This window comes from Salminus brasiliensis, chromosome 23 (assembly GCF_030463535.1).
Source record: "Salminus brasiliensis chromosome 23, fSalBra1.hap2, whole genome shotgun sequence".
In the NCBI taxonomy this organism is placed as follows: domain Eukaryota; kingdom Metazoa; phylum Chordata; class Actinopteri; order Characiformes; family Bryconidae; genus Salminus; species Salminus brasiliensis.
The window spans coordinates 2,522,955-2,542,875 of record NC_132900.1 but is presented as its reverse complement, the minus strand read 5'-3'; the positions used below and the strand labels follow the sequence as shown (position 1 = coordinate 2,542,875).

At 42.5% G+C, this 19,921-nt stretch overlaps 1 protein-coding gene across 2 annotated transcripts in view; it reads left to right on the top strand.

Annotated features, from left to right (window-relative positions):
• ccdc18 (coiled-coil domain containing 18) overlaps window positions 1-19,921 on the top strand; it is a 30,859-nt gene that overhangs the window by 2,956 nt on the left and 7,982 nt on the right. For both annotated transcript variants that reach the window (XM_072669271.1, XM_072669270.1), the window contains exons 4-23: window positions 378-533; window positions 636-745; window positions 1,094-1,222; window positions 1,377-1,473; window positions 2,965-3,086; window positions 3,208-3,496; window positions 4,077-4,164; window positions 4,581-4,798; window positions 5,568-5,678; window positions 5,879-6,010; window positions 6,348-6,482; window positions 7,994-8,071; window positions 9,262-9,378; window positions 12,490-12,657; window positions 13,441-13,583; window positions 14,996-15,159; window positions 16,762-16,975; window positions 18,956-19,055; window positions 19,189-19,305; window positions 19,800-19,868. In XM_072669271.1, coding sequence (XP_072525372.1) covers window positions 378-533; window positions 636-745; window positions 1,094-1,222; window positions 1,377-1,473; window positions 2,965-3,086; window positions 3,208-3,496; window positions 4,077-4,164; window positions 4,581-4,798; window positions 5,568-5,678; window positions 5,879-6,010; window positions 6,348-6,482; window positions 7,994-8,071; window positions 9,262-9,378; window positions 12,490-12,657; window positions 13,441-13,583; window positions 14,996-15,159; window positions 16,762-16,975; window positions 18,956-19,055; window positions 19,189-19,305; window positions 19,800-19,868 — 2,757 coding nt within the window. The remainder of the gene's footprint in view (window positions 1-377; window positions 534-635; window positions 746-1,093; window positions 1,223-1,376; window positions 1,474-2,964; window positions 3,087-3,207; window positions 3,497-4,076; window positions 4,165-4,580; window positions 4,799-5,567; window positions 5,679-5,878; window positions 6,011-6,347; window positions 6,483-7,993; window positions 8,072-9,261; window positions 9,379-12,489; window positions 12,658-13,440; window positions 13,584-14,995; window positions 15,160-16,761; window positions 16,976-18,955; window positions 19,056-19,188; window positions 19,306-19,799; window positions 19,869-19,921) is intronic.

Genomic DNA, 19,921 nt, shown 5'->3' with positions numbered 1-19,921 from the left:
ATGTTGACGTAAACATTCATGTAAAGCATTAATTTATTTGCACTCTTGTACTAGGATACACATTTTATTATTATTATTATTATTATTATTATTTATTATTATTGTATTTTTCAGACCTAATAACAGCAATAATAATATTAATAATAATTATGATAATCATACTATATATTATTAGGTCTGAAAAATATAATAATAATAATAATATTGTTTTTGTTGTCATTGTTGTATTTTTCAGACAATAATAATAATAATAATAATAATATTGATGTATTTCAGACCAGGTATATATTTATTGCACACTTTTGTATAGACAGTAATAATAATAATAATCCATCATCATCAACACTTTAAACTCCTTGTTGTGTGTCCCTGTGCAGCCCCGCTCAGTCAGAGACATGGAGAACGAGACCTCCCAGCTCAGGAGGAAGTTCAACACCGTTCGGCAGGAGAACTCCTCTCTGGTGCTTGAGAACAGGCAGCTCATCAGTGACCTGGAGGCCACACAGCTGGAGCTCGCCACCTCCAAGTCCAAGGTACCAGAGTGCAAAGAATTCACTACACGTGGGAGCTGTTGAGCGGATAAGCAGTCTAAAGAAGCTCCACTGCTCTGTGTTTGATGTTGTTTTTCCGTGTAGATTCGTCTTCTAGGTTCCTCTATAGGAGCGAAGAGCTCCAGTGTGTCGGTGATGAAAGATCACATACAGGACTTGGAGTCCCAGCTAGAGACTCAAGCCAAAGCTCTGTGGTAACTACTCCTACACTACTTTGTAATTACAGTCAAGCCAGTATTGGTAGCAGTAGATTATGGCTATGGAAAAGTCCTATTTTACATATTAATGGTCTTCTTATAGCCTTTAATCAGTGTTTTTAATTAAAATTATTATTAAATTTATTTAAATTATATTTTTAGTTTAGTTTTCCTGATCAACAATGATCTGTATGTTCTGATATGTTTTATTCTGATGAGTCCAGATCTATGCATTTAATCACACCCTATTCAGCCACACTTTCTTTCAGTATGTCTGAGTTCACATCCCTGCTGTTCTTTCACTTTTTAAATACGTCCTTTTATTCGCTCTAAATGTTTGTGCAGGGAAGCCGAGCAGAAGCTTGCAGCAAGTGAGCAGACTACAGTCCAGAGTGACCGAGTGGTGCAGAAACTCAGAGAGGAGCTGAAAGCGGTTCAGTCCGAATTATCCAACAGAACTCAACAATGGAAACGGTAGGGGATGTGTCCCAGGTTCCAACAAGCCACGCTTTAGCACAGATGTCTAGTGTCTGCTGACTGAGGATGCAGTGACCACTTATAGGACCACAGTACATATAATAGAAACACCTGCATTGGAGTTTGATTAAAAACTGTGTTTCCTCTGCAGTACGGAGCAGCAGAGAAACCAAGCCCTTCGCAATGCAGAGAAACTGACTGTGGCCTTCAAAGACTACAAAGATGACGTTGCTGAGAAATTAAAGAAGGTAGTGTACAGCATGGCTGGCTCTCAGACTCTCAAAGAGGGACCCAGTGCAGGTGGTGGGAGACTGATGGAGGATGACAGCCAAGCTGGCATCCATGCTGGAGAACAGCTCCCACCCCATGCATGAGACTCTGGCAGCACTGGGCAGCTCCTTTAGTGACCGGCTGCTTCACCCCAAGTGTGTGAAGGAGGGGTATCGCAGGTCCTTCCTTCCTGCTGCCGTCAGACTGCACAACCAGCACTGCTCCCAGCGGACCACATACACACACACTTAAACTACACACACATGTTCAGGGAACAGAGATCCCTCAATGTAAAAATACAATGTGCAATACCCCCTCCTCACACACACACACTCTTAAGTGCAATTAAGAGTCATTTGCAATAACCTGTAAATAATATTGTTATTGCTTTTTTAATTCTTATTTATTGTGTATATAGTGTAAATTATTTATCTACATTTTTTGTATCTCTGTGTCTTGCTATCCCTTTCTGCTGTGACACCGAGAATTTCCCCACTGTGGGACTAATAAAGGATTATCTTAAACTGAGGTCTGAACGCTGCCCGAAGTTCAAACTAGGCCTGTCCCTGTTGGTGTGTGTTAAAAAAAAAAAACAGTGTAAAATCTGCACAATAGTAAAGAATCCAGCATATTTTACCCTAGAGTTGGGCAATATGACCATATTATATCGTATTGTGATTAAAAGCATATTGTGTACCACAATGACAAAATCATGAGTATGTTGTAAATATTGTCTGTGCCTAAGGAACACTGACTAGAATAATTTGTCCTATTTATTTGAAAGGAGTGCAGCTAATTTGGAGGGTATTTGGATCCGTTTTTATTATTTTATTATTAAAAATAATACATTTTTATATTTTTATTTTTTTATTTATTTATTATTATTTTTTTTTTATTTCTTTAAGCCATTGGTTCATTTTCTCAGTATGACAAAATATTGCGATTAAATTTAATTAAAACAAATGTCTAAATATTGTGATCTAACATTTTCCCCATATTGCCCCGTCCTAATTGGGATAACTTGTTGGTAACGTTTGTGGACACATGCAAATACGCACACCCAGCCAGTCTAGCACAATACAATAGGCACCATGACTAATGTCAGGCGTGGGCTATAGAGGGGTATAAAGCCCCCCAGCATCATTGAGCTGTGGAGCAGTGGAGGAACTGTGTTCTCTGGAATGATGATGGTGCTCGATTCAGCACTTTTGGGATGAGTTGGGGATGATGAGTTGGGGCGGTGATCATCATCCAACATCCTGACCTCACTGAATGCCATCAGATCCTCACAGCAATGCTCCTCCTCCAAAATCTAGTAGAAAGTAGTCTTCCCTGGACAGTAGAGACTGTTACTCCAACTAAAGCAGCAGGATAAACTCACTCACTCTTGAATTTAGAAAGTACAATGAATGAGCAGGTGTCCCAATACTTTTTTTTATTTAATTTTTTACATGTTCTCTTTTGGGCAGGTTATGGAGAATGAAGGCAAGTTAAAAGCCAGCCTGATTGAGTGTGATGGAGAAAGGGAGGAGCTGGAGGACAAATGTAAAGAGCTGGAACAAGAGAAGGAGAGGTTGAGTCAGAACCTCAGGTGTGTGTTTCCTCAAAAGTCTGTAGTGCCTTATTGAAGCCAGAAAAATGGGACTTTTTACTTTCTACTAAATAAAATCAGCCATCAGGGACTTTTCCTCCCCGTCTGTTCTCCACTTTAGGGAGCTGAAGCTGAGTCGCGACCATGCCGAGTCTGCGGTGGCGGAGCGTTTGGAGCTGCAGGGCCGATTACAGCAGGCCTCGGAGCATCTGGGCCGTCTGCAGAGGGAGCTGACTCAGAAAGAGGCGCAGCTGGAGGAGGTTTCAGGGCTGAGGAGGGAGAGGGAGGACCTGCGCCTCCTCTCAGCCTGTCAGGAGCAGAGACTCGCTCAGGCTCAGAGAGAGATCGAGCAGGGCAGGGTGGAGCTGACCAGTCTGGAAAGCATACTGGACGTGTTACATCTGAGAGAGGTGAAAGTGGCTGAGTCCTCCAGTCCATGTTTATACACTATGTCCAAATGTTTGTGGACACCCCTTCTAACGAATGCATTCAGCTACTTTAAGTTACACCCATTGCTGCTGACACAGATGTACTCATGCACACGCACAGCTTGTTGAATCTTCGTAGAGAGGCACAGCCAATAGAATAGGACTCCCAGAAGCAAATTGACATGAACCTATTTGCACCAGGCTGCCTAATGCAAGGGGTGGGCTAGAGGTGGGGGTATGTATAAAGCCCCCCCAGGCATTGAGCTGTGGAGCAGTGGCTGAACTGTGTTCTCTGGAATGATTGACGGTGCTTCATCCAATACTTTGGGGGTAAGGATTGGTGGTGCTCGTCAAACATCCCTACCTCACTAACGCTCTTTTTGCTGCATGCAATCAAATCCTCACAGTAATGCTCCTCCAAAATCTAGAACACCTTCTTTCCTGGACATTAGAGACAGTTCCTCCAGTGTGGGTTTTTTTTTTTTTAATGCCGTTGATTATAGAAGAAAAGGTGAATGAGCAGGTGTCCCAATACTTTTGTCCGTATTATCTTTTTTTGCAGAATCGTGAGGGAGCGCTGTGTGTGAATCCCTGCTTGCTGCCTACATTGGCTTATACCGCAACCACAGAGCACCTCAGACACACACCAGGTGAGCTTTTCTCCTGAGATGCTTCATCATAGATCCTGTTACCATTACAGTCAAGTTTGGTCCCACAAAGCTGCAAGAGCAAAGTCCAGCATCTGCTTCCTCCGAGGCACGTGAAGAGTGTCCGTCCAGCCTGTGAGGATGAAATCCCCAGCCCTAGTAAAGATGCCATCTTCTCAAGGACGTCTGTGACTGGCGACTCCTGGCTGCAGGTAGCTGTGGCATCACAGGAGAGCAAGCTTGCGACCTCCCAATCATGGTGGCTGTGCTTACGCTGCTGCACCACTCAGAAGTCGGGAAAATCCTCCTTTAGCTTAATTCCTGCTGAAATAACAGCAGCAGCAGCAGCTTTACAAACCACGTTCAAGGTTTCCACGTTTCCAAAGGTTTGTGCTTTAATAAACTGCTCCTCCTCCTAGGTGACCGCTACCAGAAGTTGCTGGCGGTGCTGCAGACCGTGGAGAAGGAGAAGTCCAGGCAGGCCAGCGCTGCTCAGAACTTGCAGGACAGGCTGAACAAAGCCCAGGAGGAAATCTCCTCACTACAGAACTCCATCACCCAGAGAGCCTCTCACTACCAACAGCTTCACAACCAGCTGCTGGACAAAGCTGCTCAGGCCACCACGCTGGAGAAGGAGGTAATGTACTGATGATGCCTCAAAGATACGCTGCTTTCTCAGCTACTTGCTCACTCTAGGGTGGGAAGATGCCACTCACTCCCCCCCACATCACTCTAGTGTTGGCCGGCGCCGGCCGTCACTGGCGTCTGCTAGCCGGTGCGCCAGAGTCGGGTATACGGCGCTTCCCTCCAGGCGCGTTGGTTGGTTGACTGGTGATGTCGCAGCGGCGGCAGTTCGGTAAAAGAGGTGTGGCTGGCTGCGCACAAGTTGGAGGGGGCGTTTGTTGGTCTCATCCTCACTAGTGTTGGGGGGTGTTGCATATGATTGGGGTGAGTGGGTGGGTTAATACATACAGGTTGGGTAATTGGCGATCTCAATTGGGGGAAAAAATGGGAGAACTGAGTTAAATAAAAAAATTAAAGGGTTATATAATATGCGATGTATTTCTATTATTAGATTCTTAAATATATATATATATATAATTATTTTAATTCCTTGTTACATTAACTTATCTTTAAAAGATAAGCTTTTTATCTTCTGAAAAATATTGAAAAATTTATTTTCAGTTTGTGTACTATTTTGTTTGCCGGCGTCGACCAGAGGAGGACGAGTTCCCCTTTTGAGTCTAGGTCCCTCTCGATCTGAGGGAGTTTTTCCTCGCCGCAGTTGCCACTAGCTTGCTCAGAAGGGGCTCGGACCCGGATCTCTGTACAGCTGCTTTGTGACAACATTCATTTGTAAAAAGCTTCATATAAATAAATTTGAATTGTATTGAATTTCTGTGCAGATGAAAAAGAAGAACGCACGTCTGTCTGTGCTGGAGAAACAGCTGCAGGAGAAGACCGCTGCCTACTCACAGGCTGCAATCAAAACCAGCCAGCTAGAGAAGGAACTGCTGGTAACACACACACACACACACACCACTCAGACGTCCCTCTACACACACTTCCATTTAAAAGCTGTTGTTGTCCTTTTTTCAACAGTATCATTGAACCAGCTGGTTGAATGTAAATGTAAACAACGTTTCTAATGCAGTGTTTACATATAAACACACACACAGGAGAGACTTTTATTTTGTATTTTCCTTAATGGTTGCAGGAAAAGGACAGCAGTATTCATCACTATCAATCTGTGTTAACCAAGAGACAGAGGGAGCACCAGCAGATTCTGGAGAAGTCCAAACTAGCAGAGCAGAACAAAAGCAAGGACCTGGAGGACAGGATAGAGGTGGTAAGTGTTAAGTATGGCTTTCCTTTTGGTCCTCACAGGAGGTGTAGGCCTCTGACCTTAAGTCAGAATGACCAGGATACTTTAGGAAGTTGATCAGCGTTTCATGAGAGATTAAATTTCACCACATTTGAATGAATTAATTGAATTCTTTTAGATTTATTTCATTTATTGAATTGGAAATATACTGAAAACACAAAACTGTGACTGAAGGAATTGACTACACCTTTGTGGAATACAGATAATACATTTGTTTTATATTAGAAAAGCCTTAAAAAGCCTTAAAATTTTATTCTATTTGAATTTTATTATCATCATCATTATCGTGTGTCCTATGCAGCTGCAGTTGTCGCTGACCCAGAGTCGGGCTGAAGTGGAGGATCTGAAGCAGGCGGTCTGTGAGCTCCGGTTAGAGAAAAATGAGTCCCAGCACCAGGTCTGTCTACTGGAGGCATCTTTGGCACAGCTCACACAGGTCAGCTTCCTATAATGCACTTCTTCTTTAGACTGACACAATTAGTGGATGACCTGAATTATAAAACATATTGATTAACCTAGAGAGGTTATACATGAGGACACTGGCCACTGGCTGAAATACGAATGGGAGTTCTCGTGACTGGTTAAAAGGGCATACCGCTCCATACCTGCCCTGTAATGCAATTTATCAGATATTAGACCCATTATTGGAATGGCATATTGGTAATAACTGTGATAAGAAATATGGTTGCACCCGAAATCTTGCACACATTGAATTAGTGTTAAAATTATTATTATTATTATTATTACTATTACTACTGCACATATGAACAGTATAATATAAAGTATAGGCACAGCTGAACCATAGGGTCACACACTGAGGGAAGAGCTGTAGAGTTTGATGGCCGCAGGTAGGAACGACTGTGAGTCTTGCACTGAATCCTGCTGTTGTAGACCGGGTGGGAGCCATTATCCATAATGGCATGCGTCTTAGACCGCATCCTCCTCTCCGACACTGCTATCAGCGAGTCCACCTCCACATCCACAACGTCCCTGGCCTTGTGGATCGGTTTGTTGGTGTCCGCCACCCTCAGCCTTCTGCCCCAGCATGCAACAGCATAGAGTATTGCACTCGCCACCACAAACAGACTCATAGAAGATCCTGAGCATGGTCTGGCAGGACCTCCGACGCCTCAGAAAATAGAAAAGACTTTGGCCCTTTCTGTAGGTTTAAACCTGAAACTGTGTGGAGAAACTCCCAGTTCCAATGAAACACTTCCAAAAAAGAAAAAATGTGACCATAAATCAAAGTAAAAAAAAAAAAGAATCAATAACATAAGAATACAGGAAAATCTAAGACCCCTCAGTGAGCAGCCAAAGACCACAGTGGCATAGAAAACCTCTCTCAGAGCTGGAGGAAGAAACCTTAGGAGGAACCAAGACTCACAAGGGGGACCCGACCCGTCCTCCTCTGATCAGAACTATTTAATAATTATTGATAAAATTCCCCAAACCATCTAAACTGCTGTACTGCTCAGGTGTGCAGCATTATTATAATCATAATATAATAATTATGATGTAGAATAACTTAATATAGTCACAGCAGTGATGGTCAGAATAATGAGAGGAATGATGGGTAATAGTGGTGAAATTAATAGTGCAGATATTTAATGCAGAGTCCATATAGGGTTAAACATGGTCATTAGGCAGGTAGCAGTGGGAGGTGGGTGTGCAGATGGTCTGGCATGGGTGGTGGTAGGGGAGGGGCAGCTGGTCTGACAAAGTGATCAACAGGTCGCCCCCTTCAAATAATAGGTCTAATGGCTGGTAAATTGCATTACACTGCAGCTATAGAGCATTCATATTTCAGCCAGTGGTCAGTGTCCTCATGATTAACCTCTCTAGGTTAATCAGTTAAAGAAATGACCATTAGTTGCATATCCTAAATCAGCAAACGAGTGATTTGCAGTAGGTCTTATATTGTACGTGAACGTCGGATTTCTTATGCAGGATTATGAGAAGAAAGCCAGAAGTAGCGAAGAAGAAATCCGTAAGCTGGAAGATCAGGCTTTAGACGCCGCTTCTAAGGTGAGTGCATTCATTCACAGAAACCCTGCTATTCCACTTCCCTCCACTCCACTCTAGAAGACATTTTCACAGCGTGTATTGCAGTATTTTAGTTTTCTGAAGCTTTTGGACGTAGTGGAATGAACAGAATACAGCAGCATGTAAAAAAAAAATAATAATAAAAAATATAAAAAAAAGGCTTGTGATCCCTGTTATGCTCCAGAGTACTATTAAATTTGGAGTGTCCAAATCCACATTCACATGCACTGGTAGTTGCTAGTGAACAGTGTAAAAGGTAAAGGTACATGTATTTGTCACTGTACTATGTACAGCGAAATGTGTCCTCTGCATTTGACCCATCTGTGGTAGAAAACACACACACACTAGTGAGCTAGGCTGATGCCGTTTGCTTGTAGAAGCAACTGATTATTACGAGCCACTGGATGCTGTTCACATATTTTCCCATGTAGTTTGTTAACAGTAGGTTTAGGTTGATCAACAACGTAGCGGTCAACGATTATTACATGAACAGCCCAATGCTTTACTTGCTTCAGTTTAGGGCTAGGTGATACTACAATAATTCTGTATCACGATATTTACTTTTATATTTTACTTTTTTTGCGATTTATGATATTTATCACAGTATCACATGTAATCACAGCCTAAAAACATCAGTAGCGACAGATTCTTATAAACTACTGTTCAGATCCTCTCCTGTACTGAATACAGTGATTTATACTCAACATCTGCTGCTCTGCATCTAATTAACCCTTCAGTCTAATTACACTGTTAGTAATGAAACCTGCAGCTGATCAGTGTTTATTAAGCACTAACAGTCTCCTCCATATGCCTAGACAAGAATATTGTTTATCATGATAACAAGATTTATCACAATACGATAAAATATCATCATATTGCCCAGCTCTACTTCAATTCAGAATTGCACATTGTAATTGCACATTAGAGCCTCCCAATATTCCCAGTATTGCAACCAAGAGATCTGGCATGCAGGTTCTGTTGTACGCTCTGACTTTTATTTTTATTCGACAGTGCAAAAACAAACCGTATATCATAAATATGGGTTAGAAACTTGAGGAATTAAATAATAATAGGACAGTACAGTGGGCTGCCGTACTTCAGTGGAGGCGTGTGCAGTAGATGCTGTTAGAGTTCCCACCAAGTGTGATGTGGTGTTGTTGATGCGTGTGCAGGTGGCGTTTCTGCAGACGGAGCTGTCCTGCTGTAAGGATGACCTGAGAGACCGTCTGCAGCAGGTGGAACAGACCAAGCAGCAATATGAGACTCAGCTAGAGCTGAAGAACTCCGAGGTTTGCTCACCATCGCACAACACATTACACTGTCCTGCCCAGTCAAAGACCTTCCAGATCCTACTAATGATAGCTATACTCCTTGACCAAGAAACCACGTAGACCGCTATAGACGGGAACCACAGTGTCTTTAGCGACGAATCCAGGCTCTGTTTGGGATCCCATGGCCGCTGCGGTCAAGCATGGAGGCCTCGTGGGGCTCGCTTCAACTCCTGGCTTTCCTATGGAGCTGTCCCAGCTAGGGATGCACCGATCCGATACTAGTACCGGATATCGGTCCAGAAATTAACAAATTTAGCTGGATCGGATATCGGATAATTAGTCTGATCCAAAGGACCGATCCATTCATGGAGCCCGATTCACGCACCGTCTGTATTCTAGGCTTCATAACCCAGGATTAACCAGAGTAACCTACAGACATTATACACACATCATAGCAAACAGCAAGACTCCCTCCAGCTAACTAACATGGTCCCCTCTACCAGCCATTAGCTATCAGCGAGTAATCCAGCTCGTCTTCCATATAAGGAGAACAGAGAAGGGAGGGGCTGCTCCCTCCTCCTTAGTCTCACAGACTTCCAGTTTCTGAATAAAAGCCCAGTGTCCAGACAGCACTGTGCTGAGGTCCAGCACAGTTATTCATTTTAGTGACCAATAATCAGAAACTGGGTTCATTTATATGCTATAGTATGATTTATAAAGTTAGTAAAGTAATGATTACGTCAATCCTGAGGCCTTAAGTCTCTTCCAGATGGTGAGGTATACGGTTTATTGATTCTACAGTGGTATCGGATTGGTATCGGGCATCGGCTCATACGCAAAGTTCATGTATCTGTATCGAAAGAAAATGGATCGGTGCATCCCTGGTCCCAACGGTCACCCCTAGTAGTGATACGAGGTGCACTCAAAGCTCAGCGATATGTGCAGGACATTCTGCGTCTGCATGCTTCAGCAGGGTAATGCCCGTCCCAGGAAGGGTCCCAGGATCGCAAACACTTCCTTGGCCTGCCCGGTCCCCAGATATATTGCCAATCAAGCATCTATGGGACCGCCTGGGATGCCAGTGAGTGTCCGCAGTCTGGGGAGTGTGTAGAGGCCCAGCTGCAACATCTGTGGGCAAATGTGCTGCAGAATGCCATACGGAGACCGCATGCCTCTATGCCCAGCCGAATCTCCTCTTGTATCCAGGCTAGAGGCGGCACATCCGCAGTGTGTTGGAGACTTTTGGACACTCTGAGGTGAACACAGGTGTCCTTCAGCTACTGTCCTCAGCTCCGGGTGCTGCCGTGAGCCCCGTCCCACAACGCTCACAGTGCTCAGTCTCACAGTCCCACACCGCTCCACGTCCACACTGCAAATGGACTGTATGTGCCCAAAACCGCCGCTGACTCCGCCCCCTGTGTACGGAGTGGGATGTACATAGAAATGCATCTTCAGAGAGACATGAAGAGAAATCTATATAAACTTCCGCAGTCTGTCACTCACTCACCTCAGTAAATAAGTAACTCTGCCCAACTGTCTTTCTTTTAAGGACCCTTTGCCGGTCCCAAGGAGGAGGGTGGAGCGTAGAGTAGCAGTTCCACCCCACATAACAGTCTTGTGATTAAATTTGATATGCTAACATTTAACAACACAGGACAACATTGATTTATGTCATTAATGTAAAAATGATTCATGTAATGTGGGTCTAGACAAAGCGTTAAAGTCATCAAGTTATTTTAAGAAGTGACGGCCTGTTTCAAAGAAAAAGAAAAATCAACAGAAGTTATTTATTATTATGATTATTATTATGATTACTTATTTTTTTTATTCTAACATATTTAGACAATTATGCAAATTAGGAGATGGCCTCATTTAAAAAGGTTAAAGGTAAAGGTGCACGTATTTGTCACTGTACTATGTACAGCGAAATGTGTCCTCCGCCTTTAACCCATCTGTGGTAGTGAACACACTCACACTAGTGAACTAGGGGCAGTGAGTACACACACACCCAGAGCGACTTCTAGCAACTTTTACGACAGCCAATAGCTACTTTCCTTAGTGTAGAGTTGGCAACACTGCGCAACCGGGACTAGAGGCTTCTTTCAGTTGCACAGTTTTGTACTATTGGCTTCTCCTTCAGCTCTAATACTGCAATTGCTTGCATAGCATCATTACACTCGCACTCCTTCTTGGTGCACTATTGTTTTTGTCAATGAGTGTAACAAGGTGAGGCCATTTACATTTACATTTACGGCATTTAGCAGACGCTCTTATCCAGAGCGACTTACAAAGAGCTTTGCTATTTACCCAAGAAAAGCCTTAGCTAGTTAGAATAGACTAATAATTCAAAGATACCTCTAAGCTTAGACATTGCTAAACACAAGACAATAAGGCGACCATAGAACTATTCGTCCAAGTACTCTCGGAAGAGGTGGGTCTTCAGTCTGCGTTTGAAGACAGCGAGCGACTCGGCCGTTCGGACACCCAGGGGAAGCTCGTTCCACCACTTTGATGCAGGACAGAAAAAAGCCTGGACGCTTGTCTTCCGCGGATTTTGAGGGATGGCGGGTCGAGCCGAGCCGTATTTGAAGCTGGAAGGGCTCTTGGTGCGGATCGGCTGTTGACCATTGCCATCAGATACGGAGGGGCTGGTCCGTTCTTGGCTTTGTAGGCCAGCGTCAGGGTTTTAAATCTGATGCGGGCAGCAGCTACAGGAAGCCAGTGGAGAGAACGCAGCAGTAGAGAGACATGGCTAAATTTTGGGACATTGAAGACGAGGCCACTTGCTCAACTATATGAAGGAGCCTTTGTTAGTAAAGCAAGCTCTCCAATGCAGTGATTTAATAGAATAAAGATGAAAAGGTCCCTAGTGTATCTAACATCTCTTATTTGCATAAATACTAAGACTAAATAGTAAATGTGTCCACGGGTCTTATTCGATCAGAAATTAATAACTGCTTAGTTTATTTTAGTGAGTTTAAAGCTGCATTGGCTCAGTATGTGTGTGTGGGTGTGTGTGGGTGTGTGTGGGTGTGTGTGGGTGTGTGTGGGTGTGTGTGTGGGTGTGTGTGTGTGTGTGTGTGTGTGTGTGTGTGTGTGTGTGTGTGTGTGTGGGTGGGTGTGTCTTAGCTGTCAGCCCTGCAGGAGGCAGTGAGGAGCAAAGCTTTGGCCTGTAAGAGCTCCAGCGAGGAGAACCTGCAGCTGCAGCACTCCATCCAGCGGCAGCACAGCATGCTGCAGGAGAGCACCGCCCGCATAGCACAGCTGGAGGAGAGCCAAAGCCAGCTGCAGAGCCAGGTATGTTCAGAAGCACACTACATGTCCAAATGTTTGTGGACACACTTTCTAATTAATGCATTTAGCTCATTTTTAAGTAGCCAAGATTGTCTAGTCCCTGTAGAGAAGTTCTGCCAATAGAATAGGACGCTCTGGAGCAGATAGTAGACATCATGATCCTATTGGCCCTATGCTGCCTTATTCCAGGCATGGACTAGAGGGGGGGGTATAAAGCCCCCAGCATTGAGCTGTGGAGCAGAAGAAGAACTGTGCTCTCTGGAATGATCGCCTTGAGGTTCTAGGTGCTCTTTGAGCTTGTTTTTCTCACTGACTGCAGAGCCCTCGAGGGTTAGAATAGAAAATACAAATAGAGGGTTGATATTAGCTTGTGTTTATAGCTCACATGCTTTTCCCGCTTCTTTACCATTGCTGTGCAGAGTCTGACTTGCAGCAAAATGGGTCGATAATGGCGTCTATTATCAATAGAGTCAATGTAGAAGATCGCTGCACTTGAGGGTAGCTCTGCCTACAAAGCCGTCTGTTCAAACACAATGTTCCAAGGAACCCATTCGTTGTTTTTAAGCATCCACATTCTGAAAATTCATCTCTCGTTGATGCGAAACGAGTTCAGCTGTTTGCAGATGAATGCCTGTGAAGTGGGTTAAATCGACACACCAGTTGAGGGGTGTTTACTGTACTTTAATAAATGACTTTATATAAAAATAGATTGACCCAGCTGGATGAAACGAGCCTCTCAGAGCTGCAGACAGATTTGGAGATAATGTGACCTGTTTCCTGCTGTAGGTGTCCCAGCTGGAGCAGGAACTGGAAAGGGAGCACTCTGCCCGGCTGGACGAGCTGAGGAGGAAGGAGGAGGAGGTGGAGGAGGCCAGGCAGGAGGTGCAGAAGAAGGAGAGACAGGCGACGGAATTCTCTTCATCTATAACGTGAGAATCCATGGTGGCCTCTCTGTCTTTTAGGGGTACACACACACACACACAAACATGCAGGACATCAGCACATGGTTGGAGAGGAGGAGGATTATTCTGGAGGAGTCTGTGATATTTATTTAAGACTTCAGACCTTTAGTCTGGATTGAAGTTGAGGTGAGTGGTGAAGATCACCATGGCCAGATCCAAAGAGCTCTCTGAGGCCTTCAGAAAGAAGGGTGGAGATGCAGAGGAGTCTGGGAAGGGGTTTAAAATGAACTGAACTGTTAGAAATCAGCCGCTGTTCCTCTGTCTGTTCCTCTCATTTATTAGTGGGACAGCTGACCCAACATGGCCAGGTCAGGCCGTCCTAAAAAGTTCAGCCCAGGAGCAAAACCGCAAGATGAGTACAGAATTCTCCATCATTCCAGAGAACACAGTTCTTCCACAGCTCCACAGCTTCTCAGTGCTGGGGGGCTTTATACCCCTCTACTAGCCGGAGGAGAGCTAGAGCCAGGTATATTCAGAAGCACAGTACATGTCCAAATGTTTGTGGACACCCTTTCGAATTAATGCGTTTAGCTAGTAGCTAAGCATGTCTAGTCCCTGTAGAGAAGTACTGCCAATAGAACAGGACCTGTTGAACCTGTTGGCTCCATGCTGCCTTATTGATTGATTAAATGATTTACAAGTGGAACAGCTGACCAACATGGCCAGATCAGGCCGTCCTAACAGGTTCAGCCCAGGAGCAGAACCACAAGATGAGCAGATGACAGAATTCTCCATCATTTCATACTGCTCCACAGCTTCCCAGTGCTGGGGGGCTTTATACCCCTCTACTAGCCCACGCCTGGCATTAGGCAGCATGGAGCCAATAGGGTCATGATGTTTATCTGCTCCAGAGAGTCCTATTCTCCTAGAAGGGGTGTCCACAAACATTTGGACATGTAGTGTGATTAAGAAAAGCGCAGTACTAATGCTTTGTCTGTGCTGTGCAGATGTAATTGATCCTAATTGCTTCATCTATGTTCATTGAGTTGAACTGAGGGTTCCTGAGGTTCAGGCTGTTCTTTTCCAGACATATTTAGGTCCCAGGCCACCGAGCACCCACTTGCAGTTTTGTCCTGAGGGTGTCCCAGTAAGTCTTATGACTATGTGAGGTCTCAAGCACTTCTCATTGTATCCACAGCCACTCCCTCCTTCTCCTGCTGCTATAAATATAGAGCTGTTCACTGTTCCTCTCTCCAGTTCTGCGCAGGAGGAGAGGCTTAAAGGGTTCTGCAGAGGTTCTGGATCTTACCTTGGTCGTTGTTTATTTGTTTGGGTGGTAAATCGTTCTGCTTTTGTGATCAGAGAAGTCGTGATGGAAGCGGTGTCTTTATCAACTTGAGCTCACTTTCTCTCTCTGTGTGTGTGTGTGTGTTTTACAGGCAGTTGAGCTCAGAGATGAACACGTGTCGAGGAGAGCTGACTGAGATGGAGCAGGAGCTGCTGCATTTGAGGAGAGACAGCAGCGCTAAAGCCTCACAGCTCAGCCAGATGGAGGAAACACTGCAGGAAACCAAGGGTCTGCTAGACAAGAAGAGTGAAATGGGTATGAAGAGTCAAGCTCAGCACAACAAATCCTCATTAAACAGTGTTTTGTTTATATTATACACTACAGGACTAACCAGTGACATGCTTCATTACTAGGAGAGCCTAATTAATCCCGTTTAATTGGGTGGATCGGTAGATGGGCGGATGGAGAGATCACATTATTAATCCCAGTGTGAACATCACGTAATACAGCAGCGTAATGACAGAGAAAATACCACTTAATACAGAAGCAAAAAAAGGCAAGGCAAGTTTATATGTATATCACATTTCAGTGACGATTCGGAATGCTTTATATAAACACAAAAATACACACATAAAAATAAAAGCATTTAGAAAGCATTAAACACTAAAGTAAAATAAATTAGCATATTCCCACTGGATAGCAGCCATAACTGAGCATGATTTAATCTCAGACGTAAGTCCAGCCTCTAAGCTGTTAATTAGTCTCTGGGATATCTGTGCTAGCAAAATTGCATAACATCCAGGAGTGGATAAAGCTCAGGAGAACATGTCAGAAGTCATTTCCAGCACCTCTAAGTGAGGACGAGCCACAAACCTCTAATCGATCAGCATCATTTTCAAACCTCCGAAGAATTCCTAAAGCCTAGGATAACATTATTTATTTCCAGCAACTAAAAGTGTGAGCACAGCAGCCACTACTTTACTGAAATAGTGCAAAGTGGAAGATTTTCAGTGTTTTGGGGGGGGGGGGGTTATTTAATTTTAAGTCATGAGAATATATTTCCATACTTTTTTTTTATTTATTTTTTTTTATTATTTTTTATTTTTTTATAATCAATCAATCTTGAGTTAAATGTTTTATCTTCCCCACCCCTACTTTATATGAACAACTAGCAAAAGTATCCACTCCACAGGACATAATAGTCACATAAATAAAGGGGTATATATAATGGTTATATATTATAAGAGGTCATAATATATAATAGTAAAAAAAAAAACATTTTGACTAACCAGTTTATTAAGACTCTTTAATTTGCTTTTTGCTTCCTTGTGTAGACATCCCAAACCATTTGGATTCATAGGTTATATATGTATGTGTATGTGTGTGGGGGGGGGGGGGGGTGTCTGGTGTCATCTGTTTAATTGTAATGCATTTCAGCTTACAACTACTGTAAATAGTATTCCTATGAGGTATTTCTTAGACCTCTACCCTAGATTTGCAGTGTTTTTATAATTGATGATTTACTGCAAATAAATACACATCTCAACAAATGAAAGTAAGTATTTATTGATATTTCAAACCAGTAAAAAAAAGCAAAAAAAAATAGGAATAAAAGTGAAAATGAGGTCCATTTAATAGATCATTTAAAAAGCCATGGTCAGAGTTAGTCTCTGGAGTTTATTTAAGCAGTACACAAACAATAGTCATGGGTAGCTTCGTATTCCCATCACAGCTAAATGCACAACAGGACCCTCTCCTCACATTCAAATCATCACTCTCGACACCAGAATGTAATTAAAAAAAGTTCATTTTAACAAATTTCTTTCCATTTTATTCCATTATTTGATATTTCAGTTTGAAGTAGGATGCTATGGAATGATCACTGACTAACTGACTTGTCTGTGTGTTGTGCATCAGTGGTTGATTTAGAGGAGAAGCTCCATCGCAGCGAGATGGACAGGCGGAACTCCCTGCAGAGGGCGCAGCTGCTGGAAGGACAGCTACAGACGGTGCGCGGGGAGCTGGTCGACACCCTGGACCACTTGCAAGAGCTGCGGGACGTCCTGCAGCGGACCCAGCTGACTGCAGATCAGCGGCAAGCCGCCATTGACCAACTGGCTGCCGAGCTCAGGTGAGGCGCCGCCTCTCAGGCTCTCTGCTGTTGGTGGACGAGCATGTGGGAGGAGCTTGCGGGCCATTTCGCCCTTGGCCAAAGAACGTGTGGGTGACAGGGTCATTAAACTGTTGGTACTGTATTGTTGCATCCCTACAATAATGATCAAATAATAACCCCTGTGTAGCAAACGCACACCAATCTCCCAGCCTTTCCTGGCCTTTAACACTGATATGTAAATGAGCAGAGTTGTGCTCTGATTGGCTGCCCATGTGTTGTGCCTCATGTAAAAAGAAAGCAGTCCAGACAGAAACGTAAGCTGCTGTGGGTTGAATGGGCTGATATGTGTAAACAGGTTGGTTTTTGTGACATCACAAAAACAATGAGATAAAAGAGGGCTATTGATCCTTTTTTCCATAATAAAATGTATGGACTAGAGATTGGATGAGAGGTTTTTAACACTTTAACCGTGTTTATTCAAAGCTTTATATATATATAAATATATAAGTGTAAAAACGTCAGTTTTGCTTGATGGACTTTTTTTTTTATATATATATATTTTAGTAATATTTGACAAATGAACCCAATCAACCAAGTCAAGACACTAATGTTATACAGTGCACTGAAAAATGTAGCATATTATAATTATTTATTCTTATTAATATTTATGCATAATATATTGTTTGTGTTTTTCATCCCATTTGACTCCTTTACTGTATTACCTTTGATGTGAAATCCATGGATATATACATTTTCTATAAATGTAATATTTTCACTTCTTGTTTATGCTGATGAAGATAAATCATCGGTGTTGGCTTTTCACTGTCTTCTGAATTGTGTTGTTTGTTTTCACTGTGGTTTACAAGGAAATCGCACACTCCCCCCATTAATATTCCCAGCAACCCTGCGTTCAGCCTGTTTTAAAAAAACGGCCATTAAAAAAACAAATGTCTATGAGCAATGCGCAACAAGCATCCCCAGCTCCCCCCCTCTCTCCCAGTGTACTGCATGCTGTTAGAGTAATCTGCAGCACTGTGCAAAAGTCAGAGCACCCTTCATTTATTTCCAGAATAAAGTTCCAAAAGAAAACAAAGAAAACACAGAAATCTCTACAGATCAGCCCTCCCCTCATCTTTATCACTGCTCCCAAGACAGCCTCTGATTGGACAGGAACACCTGCAGAAAGTACTGATTAAATGATAGCGGCAGTGTTGGTGGTCCTTCTGGTATTGCAGGGGGGTTGTTAGGGTTCCCATTTTCTCTCTCATCATTTTCACTTTAACGTTTTCATACAAGCTGATTAGTCTTCTTTCTGCTCAATGAGGATTGAAAGATTGTATTTAATGGACATTTTTGACTGGGTGTGAAATAAATGAGGGGGGGACTCTTTTTGAGATACGGCAGCATGTGGTAAAACGGTCTGCTCGGGTGTTTCACCTGCCCAAAGTAATATCAGATGCATTAGTAGGTGATGTAAAATAATATCACCACTATGAACAGCATTACTACATTAATGACATTACTAATAGACTTAAAGAGCAGCATTAAACACCTAAACTAGACCAAAAAATAAGGTAAAATCCTATAAACAGCCTATAAAAATAAGCACAGTTATTCATGCAGCTGATTCAATCATTTGTGGTCATTTTTAAAAGGATATTTGATGTAAAAGATGCATGTTTTCTATATCCTAGTCAACGTTATATGCTAAAGTATGTTTAAAAAATTTTAATGTCAAGAAAAATTTGCTGTTCTGTTTCCAGCTTCTTTTAAAACTCCATATATCCAATATATATATATATATATATATATATATATATATATATATATATATATATATATATATGTGTGTGTGTGTGTGTATATATATATATATATATATATATATATATATATATATATATATATAAAAATTATTTTTTTTTTTTTTATTATTGATGATGATGATGATGATGATTATTATTAAGTGTGTGTGTGTGTGCGCCCATGTACTCACAGAGAGAGCCAGAGGGAGTTGGAGGAGAGGAATAATGAAGTGTTGGACATGGACACTGCACTAAAGGAGCGACAGGGGGAGCTGCAGCAGAGAGCACAGCTGGTGTGTTCTATATAAAATACGGTTCAAGCAAGAGCACTTGATCTTCCTCATTTGTATTAACATATGGATTTGATGTAGATGATGCCACAAAAAAAATGTTGAATCACATATTTCTGTCTCACTGTACCATCAGCTGGGGCAGCTGGACACGGCTATTAAGGAGCGAAAGCTGGAGATGGACAGGAAGGTGGAGCATCTGCAGGGCGTTCTGGAGAAGACCGAGAGAAGGCTCAAAGATAGAGATGAACAGGTACATGCCCACAAACGTCCCATATGTGTCTAAGTAATATTTTAGAGTAATATAGAGAAATATTTTAACTGTAATATTATTTATATATATAATATAATTTTTTTTTAGTAGGGTTGTTTAAATGTAGTGGAGTGTAAAAATTGTTTATAGGAAACAAAATGACAGTAAAAATAAACTTCCAGTAAGCATTTTCTGCCAATTTTACAGCATCCCTTTTGTTTATTCTGTAAATTTAACAAAGAAATATAAATCAATACGACGTATAACCCATAATCTTTATAAATGTCACATTTTGGGTTTAATCTACCCCCAATAAACAGTAACCTATTAACTGTCAACTGTGCTTCCTGTAGAGGATTTATTCACACACACACACACACACACACACACACACACACACACACACACACACACACGCACTGCTGGTTTAAGCAAATTGACAAAACAGGGTATAGTATAGTGCTTTGACTGTATAGGACTGTCTCCCTCTGCAGGTGGAGTTCCTGACTGAGCGTCTGGATTCAGTCAAATCTCAGCTCCAAACCAAGGAGAATCTGGAAAAGGTAAGTTATGCCAGGGATGAGATGTGTGTTTGATGACGCTCTAAATGTAGGTA